This window comes from Mus caroli, unplaced genomic scaffold (assembly GCF_978045245.1).
Source record: "Mus caroli unplaced genomic scaffold, Mus_caroli_1 scaffold_6, whole genome shotgun sequence".
NCBI lineage: Eukaryota > Metazoa > Chordata > Mammalia > Rodentia > Muridae > Mus > Mus caroli.
The window spans coordinates 119,498,121-119,509,192 of NW_028227261.1; the positions used below are offsets into that span (position 1 = coordinate 119,498,121).

The window sequence follows — 11,072 nt, forward strand, 5'->3', positions numbered from 1 at the left end:
CTGCCCGTTGGGCTCACACTGTGGTTCCGAAAGCCCCATTCCATATTAATTCCTCAAAGCCTAACTCAGGGGCCTTGGATCTTCACACTCTCTCTCCGCTCTTTTCAAAGAAACCCTCTTCTGTGTTAAGCATACATATTCTAGGAAACATAACTGACTTAAAGCTTTTCTCTACGGCAACAAATCATTCCAGCTGATATCAGTCTACTGAAGAAAGCAGTACCACTAGCATTCAAAAATTACCTGCAACCATCTATAATTATATATGAGTCGATGAATTTCCAAGTTATCATATCTACTCCTGGCCCAGTGGCTTTAGCGAGTCACTCCTCTTTCTCCGACCTCCCGCCTGGCCAGTACCGTGCACATTCATCTCTCCGGGTGTCAGCCCCAGTTGCAGGATGTTCCTGCAGTACACCAGGTAAGAGCAGAAGGGACCTCCTTGGCCTCTTACAACCTGTCCCTGGTTAGGCTGCCGTTCACCTCAAACAAACTGGTATGGCTCCGAGACTAGAATTCTTCTGGTAGACAGTTGTGGCTCCCTCTCAGAGCTCTGTGTACATAATGACGCAGCCCCCCCGAAGCACAGCACGCTCCATGGGCTCTTTGCAGATGCTCCCTCCCTTCTGTCTCGGAGCACTGATCATTGCAGATAGTCATGGAGTCAGCTATAAACCCGAAGTCATGTTTATCCTTGGAATTAGCCTCTTCCTTTCCAATACACAATCTGCTGTCAAACGTTAACTCGGAATACGAGAACCTGCAGTTTTGATTTTCATGCCCTTGCTTGCTTATACCCCAGGCTAGCCTCAGCCTCCTAAATATTGAGATAACAGTTGTTGTACCACCATGCTCAGTTCACAAAACCACTGGAGACTCGCGATGGGAAGAGCAGATCTCTCTTATGCTTCGAGTGGTTATTTCCTTTCCTCGCAGGAGGTGCATGGGTCTTTCTTTGCTGTTCACACCCTGCTATGGTCAGGAGCTCTCTGCTCCAGCATAGCAACACCCAATCCCTGAGCCAGGCTCGCCTCTCTGCTGCCGCTGCTCAGTCCCCTCTACCTCTAAGTCTCAGATCCACATCAGAGTGTGTATTAACAGAAAACTCTTCCTAGGCCACTTCATGCTGGCACGGAGTGACTGGTGTCGGGTTTGTGCTTCTGAACCACACAGGAAGGAATCAGAGAAGGGGACTGAGGTGTACGGCATCCATGCATATATCAGTGCATTTAACCTGCCTTTGAGCCACTCACTCACTAACACACTACACTGGACAGGTGAAGACTGAGAACCTGTGGCTTACTCGATTAAGCAAACATTTATTGTGCCTGATTATCAGGCACTGGGGATACAAGGACCAACGGCCGGCACAGTCCATAGGATCTAGCCTGGGATGACCCAAACAGCAGAAATGAAAGGCTTTTCTGTAGGCACAAGGTCATTGTTCTCTGTGTAAAATCTGCCCTTCTATTATTCAAAGGCTGATTTCCCTATCCCATGACAATCCAGACACAGCACTGTAATGTTTAAGAATCTCCTGTCTCAAGTTTGTATAAACGATGCTCACCAGGTATTCTCTGCCTTGTCAGTAAAATCTGGAAAGGCCAATAACTAGGCAAGAGAAAGAATAGGGCGGGACTTCATCCAGCCAGGGGAGAAGGGAGAGGAAGAGAGGATTTGACGTGAGGCAGGAGTCCAGAGAGACATCAAAACAAAACACACCACAAGCCCAGAGAGCCAGACCAATACAAAAATGCCAGGATCTCAGCGATTTGGGCTGTGAGGTAGCCAGATTGGATTAGAGGATTAAAATGGAATTTTAATACCTAGTTATTGTACTTTTAAGTTGAAAATAAATCTTGGTCTCTCTGTGTTGTTATTGGGGACCTAGCCAGGATTAAAAAGAAAACAGCTGCTGTAATAATTTACTGCATACGTTTATATTAAAATTACCATTATACCTTTGACTGGTGAAGAGGGGCTCTGCGGCTGTTAAAGGGGGAAGAAGGGGCTATCTCCCATATTGGAGTTAGAAAAGATGTCCCTGAAAACAGACATTTTACCTAAGTCATGATGCTCTTCGTGGGGGTGAATGGCAAGAGGCAGAAGTAAGATTGTAACATGTCTGAACCTCGCTTCAGTGTGCTTCATGTCTTTGTTGGTAAAGGCTTGCAGCAATGTTATTATTTCAGCACAGGATCCACTACATTTCTTCCTCCCTAAAGACCGTAGGTACCTGAGAACATCGGGCCCATCTCCTAGTATGTCACACAGTAAGACAAGTAAATGACCACTAGGAGTTCGGCCATATTCAGCATGTGTACGCTGAATGTAACGCGGTATGAAGCTTCCTGTGTTTGGCATGGATTGGGAGAATACCTAGATCACACACTGTGTTCTTTCTTTAACCTGCATAGACCAAAGCCCCCGGAGAGAGATGCAAGAAGTGTTCCTTTCTTCCTGACACTCAGTGGTTCTCTGTCTAGTGGGAACACCTCCTCCAACAAATCCACATGTCCTAATTCTTCCCAACCAATCACAACTGGGACAAAACATTCAAGCATATTAGCCTATGGGAGCCATAATCATTAAAACTACCACACACCAGAACCAGTACACCCCAACAAAGTCAAGTGTGCATGGGTAAAAAGGCATGGCCGCCTCCAGGGGAGAATATGAGGTCTTCCAGGCAAATGGATGTCATGTCTGAACTGGATAGATAAATGGTAGTTAGCCAGGGAAAGAGGGTAGCGATGGATTGGGTGTAATTAAGCCAGCCTGTGCAGAGTCTCAAAGGAAGAGAAAGGATGGCCTGTTTGGGAGCCACACATTCCTATAAGAGCCAGGAAGGTGATTGCAGGCCAGACTCTGCTGTTTCTCCATCTTCCCTAATTTCTCTTGTCTTATACATGATGACATCCTCCATTTTTTCCCCATCTTTACTTAGTCAAATGGAAGATGTTTTCTAGTCTAAAAACAGCAGCCCAAACCCCTTATCATACCAGTTGGCAAGCGATACTTGGCTCTCCCCTCCCCGAGAGACAACTGGAAGGGGTGGGGATGAACACTGGAGATCATTCTTCATGGCCTCCTGAGAGGAGGGCTGTTATTTAATTCCAAGTGGTCAGTGGCTCCAGATCCTGTTCCCCCTATCCCCGCCCCAAAGAAGCAAGTAGCTTGGATTCTTGGCAAGAGGGTAAAGCATTATAAACAGTGCCTTAATTCAAGAGACAGTCGGTGGGAAGGAAAATGAGAAATGCGAGGGAGGAGGAGGAGGGAGAGAGAGAGAGAGAGAGAGAGAGAGAGAGAGAGAGAGAGAGAGAGAGAGAGAGTCAGTCAGTCTTAGCTGACTCAAGCCTACAGACCAAATGAAATGTGTTCTCATGGCGCAGGGTTCCCGGTGTTTCCACCATTTGCCCTGCTCATTGTCCCCTAACGGCCCTTCTCTCCTTACTTTCCAGAAAGAGATGACAACCAGGATGTGTCACTAACACTCCACCTCATCTTCTGGAAGAAAGGAACACTGTTTCCACCAGGAGGCCCCATGGGACAGAAAGTGGCCCTCCATGGCTGAAAGCGATCCCGACTTCCAGGAGCAGGAAAGCCCCACAAGGACCTCTGAAAGACATCTTTTACCCACTTCTCGTGCTCTTAACCCTCTAAGTGCTGCTAGCCAGGACCTGTGGGCCATGTAGACCACAGCATGAAGGACCAGCCTTAACCCCTTGGGCCGAGGACAGTGCAAGAGAGGCTGCTGCACTTCCGCCCACGTCACACTTCTGCCTGTGACCTGCCCGCTAGGCTTTACTGGAATTCAGGTTTTGAGGCTGAGGGGTTTGTTGTGGTGGTTCTTTTCCACTTCCGTCTTCTTGACTAACTTCTCTGTCACTTATTTTTCGAAGTTCTAAGCAAACGTGGAGTTCCTATCCCATCTCTCCTCCACTCCCTGCAGGTCTCTGGGCCTGTGGCTTAACCTTACATGGGGCTTGGAGCTGGGGAAAGCCTGCAGTTCCTCTGGCAGCATCCATGCCGTTTCCCTCATGGGCAGTTTCACCAGGGACCACTTTCTTGATGGGCTACATGATCCGTACCCGAGACAGGCCGTTCCCAGGCTACCCTCTGGGACAAGTCTAGATACAGGAAATAAAGCTGGTGTGCGATCTGTTTACCCTAGTCAGGATGTATTCTTTGTAGCCACAGTCATTTCTAGATGCTTCCATTAAAGATAGACTTTCCCATTTCCCAGAAGAGAGGAAATAAAGTTTTTAAATGACCAGTAAGATCCTTGAGCCAGATTAGTGCAGTGTTTGTTCTTTATTAAGGGGTAGTGAGTCTTGGCTGATCCTACATATTATATTATGGGGGCTTCAGTGACAAGACAACAGACATTTGGTACATGTAGATTAAATATTTGTAGCCTTCCCAACTGACCCCTCCATCCTATTCCCCCCTCCTATTTCCCCCCCCCCTCTTCCCATTCTCTCATTCTCTCCCTCCCCTCCCCCATCTCTTTCCTCTTGTCCCTCCATCTCCCGTACTATATGACACAGAGTGCATTTCTTTCCAGTGGGTGTGCTATAGTCAGTCACCAAGGCCTTCCTGCTCTCCGTTCAATCTGTCCCTTCCGACCGTCAAAATAGCCATGCTGTGCTCTCTCTGCCTCTGGAAGCTTTAGCGAATGAAATGTTGCCTTCTCAGATCCCTTCGCAGAACTGGTTCTGACCACTTGACTAAGAAGTACCCACACTTCCTGTGATATTTGATTTTAATAAAGTATCTGTTGGTGGAGGGAAGCAGACATGAATGTATTCTTACAGTTGATGTAATAACAAAAGATGACTAAATTAGTCTGATGTTATTTAGTGTACATAATGTGTTAAAGCCATTTGTGGCCACCACAAAAGCCCAGAAAACGTGACATCTCTGTGTAAATGAAGACGCAGACCGTGCGGACTGTCTCGAAGATGCTGTCTTCTGAAGACCAATGCTACTACTGCTATGTTGCTGGCTTGTTCCAACCTACAGGGACATTTTTCTTTTCTCTCTAAGTAACTTTTAGAGGCCAAGATAGGCAATGGATTTTGGGGTTTTTTTGGTTTTTGGTTTTTTGGGGTTTTTTTTTGGGTGGGGGGTTGGTTTTTGGTTTGTCAATATCACTTTGGGCTAAAAGTATTATCTGGCTGCCCTGAAGGTCCAGAGGAAAAAGAGTCTTGAATTCCTGACCCAGGCTATACATAATACCACACGGGTGTGCAGGATGGTGGGGCTGAGAAATGGCAGACCATTCCACGTGGTCTTGGCGTGTCTCTGCAGCTTTGTACCTTGCACAACTGCAGGACTCATGCAGTTGGAAGTAGAGTATTCGCTTGCGTTTCAGTGATGCTTAGTCAAGAAGGAAGACATTTGTCATTTCTAAAGTTATTTTCTGTCAACTATTTGGGTATGTGAATGGGAAATTTCCATCTAGCTTAAAACATCCAGATTTTTTTTTTAATTCTTGGAATTATCTTCTTTGGCTTCTATTGCTAATTGCACTAATCAGCTCTTAGAGTAAAATCTGGCCACCTGCTCTGATTTTTAAAGTATGAGGTATTCATTCATCCTATAGAACTTTGTTTGGCAAATTCTAAAAATAAATCTTCAGTAGCTGTCCATAAGCCTTTGGCCAGACCTGATCTTCACACATCTGTAGTGCGAATGGGAGATTCTTGCAGCCTTGAGGACAGCCCCAGGCCTGGTTCTGTCTCCTAACTTTGTCCTTCCTCCTTCTCTACGTTCATCTTAACTCTGGGGAAATGCAAAGTTGAAAGATTAGCATGAGCACCCTGGGCTTGAGTGCACCAAGTGTTAGCGTATCACCTCGGTTTCTTTCTTACTGTAAGTGAGCTCACTGCTGAACCATCAGGAAATAATAATAATAAACATCATCATCATGTTTGAAAATGCTTTCTCATACCCCTCCTGTTAGTAATCAGAACATTACCCTATCCGTTTTCAGTGTCACCAGGACCAAAGGGCATTAACAAAGGGCACATTTGGTTGACAATCCGTGGTTCAAATTCAAACTCTGCCTCAAAAAAATTCTTTGTAGTTGATTTTCTTTTATACAAAAATAAATCTACATGTAATCAAAAACTACACATTGCACTTACTTATCATCATCTTCATTTCCATTCATGTATTATCCTCTCTCTCTCTCTCTCTCTCTCTCTCTCTCTCTGTGTGTGTGGGGGAGGTCTGTCTTTCATGACTGGCATTACTAAACAATGCACACTGATTTGAATATGAAATGTGCCCACATTCTGAAAGATTACTATTATCATTATTTATTTGCATGCACTCACACATTGTTCTTCCTTTACCTTAGTGTCTTCTCATTTAGACCCATGCTTTATTCATTGAGCTCAGCTCACGTGAGATTCTCTGTCTCTGTCTCTGTCTCTCTGTCTCTGTCTCTGTCTCTCTCTCTCTCTCTCTCTCTCTCTCTCTGGTTTTTCGACACAGGGTTTCTTTGTTTACCTTAACTTTCACAGTTGGTTGTGTCTCTCCAAAAGAGATGATTAGGAATGAAATGGTTTGGTGGCTTTGGTTTTTGTTTCCCCCCCCCCTTATAATTTTAAAGAAACTATATCCACAAGTCTGGGCACACCCTGAGATCACAAGCATATGTTTTTATCCTAATAGATACTGATACCAACCATCTCATAAGATATTCCAATCTGCCCTCTCAGGAAAAGATATGAACTTGGGATGCACGCTGGAAACAGAGCGTTAGTTTCCCTTCTGTTCCCACAAGCACCTCCTCCAGGTTCCCTTACCTCTGGCTTTGGGTTCAGCCAGTGGAAATAATGAAAAGGAAAGATTAAATTACTGATCTAGAGTCTTTTTCTGCTTCCTCGGCTGTTGATCTTCTCTTCCCTGGATGTTTTTTTATTTCTTTTCTTAATTAGGAAGGAACTTCGGAGCTTCTTAACTTATTCTTCCTATCTCCCAACCATGCCAGCCACCTGCTGGGTAGAGCCTATTCTCCTTTTGTGGATATTCAGGCACAGAAGTTCTACAGAATCCTCTGTACGTCCCACTGAGACTTCACCACCTTTGAGACCCAACCCATCCAACCCAAGCCAAATAGTCCCTTTGAGCTCCAGCCTTTGTCTCATGCCATGTTATTTAGGAAGGTCCCGAGATGACACAGTGGTAGCACATGCTTAATAATGGCAGCTTCATTTGTACATTAGGGAAATATCTGAAGCCTAAACCAGCGGTCCTTCAGCCTTCCTTCAGAATCGCCCCAATTGTGTCATCTTCTCAGAAGTTTTCCCATTTCACCATTAAATGTTCCTCTTGCTGAACTGGGAACTCCATAGTTCTCCCTCTGTCTGTGTTACAGACTTTGCACACTGTGAACCCGATGAGTTATCTCAAGCCTTCTCCAGACCCTGGTATGTTTTTTGCTAGTCTTGGCTGTAAGAGAAACCTTTGGATTTTCTTACCTATTTCAGTTGACCATATGGAAATCTTTGACTAGGTTATGTTGACCTTCCTAAGTTTCCTTCTTACTCTTAACAACCTCATCACAACCTCACGCTGTTTGGGTTTCGTTGAGATTTGATTTATTCCAACCCACCATTTACCCAGTCCATTGTCACTGATGAAAGCACATTACTTCCAATAGTTCCTTAGCCTAAAGGACACCACACTAAGGAAAAGAAACACAGCATATCTTCAAAAAATGGCAAAGCTATCATTTGGAGAATAGCGTCATTCTGGCTTTAAAGAAACTAGTGATTCATGACTAGAATTAAACAAAGTATATTTTGGAAGTAGTGATTTTTTTTTCCTGGTTTTAAAAATGTTTATAAAAAAAAAAAAGAACTTTTATAACAAGCTATTTTCCTCTGGACATATTAAGTATGGGTAAAAGATTTTTCAATGATATGTAAAGGTTTGTGTAACACAGAGGATGAGTCATTTCTAATGAAGCAAGCTGTTTTACTGGCTTCTAGTTCTCTGCTCTCAGAGTTTCCTTGTCTTTTCTTAAATACATCTGGAAAATGCTAACTATATTTTTGTGATTCCACTTGTGATTCACTTGGGGGCTTGACTGTAAGAAAGCAGACTAACATAATTAAATCAATTAAAAGAGCTAGATAAATCTAAAGAATATTTATGAAATAAATTTCTGTGTGAGCTTAAGAATTCAGAGGTCATGAATAAATGCTACATAAAACCATCTTCTAGTCTGTCGTCTTTGCCTGCCTCGTTTAGCAGAGTCTGTCGCCTTGCCGTGTTCCTACGAGGGGTCAAGGGAGGAAAACTGTGGACTTTACAAAAGCTAATCCAAATTGTTTTTGAAAGCACACATGAACACACTCACATTTTAACTGGTCATTCAGGTTAGTTCCAGCTCAGGGGTCTCTGGGCCCTCTTTCTGAAGTACATAGTGTCTTCAGTAATCGGGACCTACATTCACACTCTGGGGCCAGGCATGGTGGGGTAGGGGGTGCAACCAAGTGCAATAGTAATAGACTGTTATTTTGGGAGTCTCTTGGACAGCCCTGGCTAACAATTCAAAAGAGGGCTTTCCGTGACTGGTACCCGGATTCGTTAGGTTGTCTTTGGCTCTTGAAGGGAACACCGTCAGCCTCAATAAGAAAGCTTCTTTAAACTATATGTTTGCATTTATACACAGAATTGTATAGATCGTCTAGGTATATACAAATCCATGTTTTAAAACACTATGATAAAAACTATTTACCATATATATTAATATATAATATAAATATATATTATATATACTAGTTAATAATATGGTTCCTTGTGGCTTTTTCAGACAATCTTGTTATTATCTTTCCTGCCTCCCTCCTCTATATTTATGTCTACCTCCTTCTGAATTTGCTTCCCTCCCTCTCCCTGAAGAGCCTCCTTTTTCCCAGATCAGAACACTGCTATCCCCCTCTTTATTGCTCCTCATCCCCCTTATCCAGGCACTGGTCCCATTTTACTTTCCTGGTTTCTTGTACTACATTGCTAGTTCAAGGCCAGTGTGGGATATAAGAGAACTTATCAACAAAGAAAAGAAGGTGTAAGAAATTGAATGTTGTACTCCCTTTTTGATATGATGCTTAGAGTTCAACAGATGTAGACAAGCGGGAGGTATTGGTCCCCTCCTCTCCTAGCTTGCACCTAGTGCCTGCTTGTCTCAGAACTCTGAGATTTAGAAAGTTCTATGTGACTGAGCCCAGCATAGGAAAAGGGAGATGGCAGCCTCCAGTTCTAAGTTGTTCAATGAATGGGGCTTTGTGTCCTAGGCCAATAAGATGAGGTGTTTGGGGATGAGGCAACTTCTGGCCTATAGGAGAAGAAAATAGGAACTTCTCCTAGTCATAGGATTTTATTTTTCTTATAAAAACAACATTTAATTAGAGCTGGCTTACAGGTATCCAGTATCAATATATCACAATAATCCAGTATCATCAAGGCAGGAAGCATGGCAGCATGTGGGCAGCCATGACACTAGAGAAAAAGCTGAGAGTTCTACATCTTGTACCAAAGGCATCCAGGAGAAGACTGGCATCCTCAGGTAGCTAGGAGGAAGCTCTGTCCCCAACTGTAGGATTTTAAATTCTGCTGCCTGGCTCCAGGTCAGTATACCACAGTATACCACAGGCCATCTTTTACTTGTTTTCTATGCTGGTGTCCCTTTCTCCAGAACTATGTAGCAAAACCCACTTCGTGTTCACGTCTCTTGAATGTGTTGTTACCTTATTCCCAACAGAGGAAAGAATAAAGGGAGGGAGGGAAGGTAAAGAGAGACAAAGGACTATCTTACCTCTTTTCTCTGTAGTCTTGGGAAATTTTTAATGACTTCTGAGGTGGTTTGAAAGGAAATCTCCCACATAGGCTCACAGGGAGTAGCATTATCAGGAAGTGTGGCCTTTTTGGAGTAGGTGTGGTCTTGTTGGAGGAAGCCTGTCAATAGAGTCAGGTGTGGAGGTCTCAGAAGCTTAAGCCAGGCCTAGTGGGATTAATAACTCTCCCTGCTGCCTGCAGATATGGGTGTAGATCTCTCAGCTCCTTCTCCAGAACAATGTCTTCTTGCACCCTGCCATGCTTCCTGCCCTGACAATAGTGGACTAAAGCTATGAACTGTTGGCCAGTCCCAGTTAAAAAGTTGTATTTATAAGTGTTACTGGGGACATGGTATCTCTTCCCAGCCATAAAAATCATAACTAAGGAAATTTTCATAGAGTATCTGGAATACCAAGCGCCAGTAAGAATTTTTAAAACAGATGAAGAACAGATTCCAGAGCCAGCTAGGTGACCTTCATTCTCCGTCCTGTCCTCCGATTCCAATTCCCCAGTATTATCCCCAGTTTCATAGCAGATCATCTGCTGCAACCTCTCCTTCCTCTCTGCCTGCATCCCTAGGGGACTAGCAGATATTCTCCTTAAGCATCCCTCCCCTACCCCATCCCTTTGTCTCAGCTGACAATACCAAGAAACACTCCCTGGAAACCTGCTGGATACACTCAGCATGGAATCAGGTAGGCATCTTCGCTCTCTCCCCTGTCTTCCAGTTCTAATCCCCCAGACTCAACCCTTCCTTTATATTAGACCACCTTCTTCTCTGCCACCATTCCCAGGGGACTACCCACATCCTCTTGGCACACCTGACACTCTTGGCACCACCCCACTTAGCTCATCCCAATTCCTTCCTGTCAGTTTTCAAACCTAGACCTCAGTGACTGCACATGGCAGGGGCTCAGAAGCATTCCCTACCAGGCAACCCACATCTCTCACATTCTCATAAGATCAAGAGAGAACAAAAGAGATCAAGAAACAGGAAACCTACTCAGCAAAGACAAAATCAGATATCAACATCTATAATCGTCATCATTCCAAACCCAGATGCCTACATACCAGTGTTAAAACACAATCAATTACAGCCAGGTCAAGGTGCCACTACTAGGACCTAGCAACCCTACTGGAAGACTCTGAAAAAGGCAAGATAGTTGAAGCATAAGACAAACACTTCAAAATAGCTATTACAAATATGCTAAAGGACCTAA

General features: G+C 44.1%; 1 protein-coding gene across 3 annotated transcripts in view; it reads left to right on the forward strand.

Moving 5' to 3' along the window:
* Positions 1–8,233, forward strand: part of Mob3b (MOB kinase activator 3B) — a 195,081-nt gene extending 186,848 nt beyond the window's left edge. For all 3 annotated transcript variants that reach the window (XM_021159739.3, XM_021159740.3, XM_029476413.2), the window contains exon 4: positions 3,462–8,233. In XM_021159739.3, coding sequence (XP_021015398.1) covers positions 3,462–3,491 — 30 coding nt within the window. In that variant the 3' untranslated portion in view covers positions 3,492–8,233. The remainder of the gene's footprint in view (positions 1–3,461) is intronic.
* Positions 8,234–11,072: the final 2,839 nt, after the last annotated feature.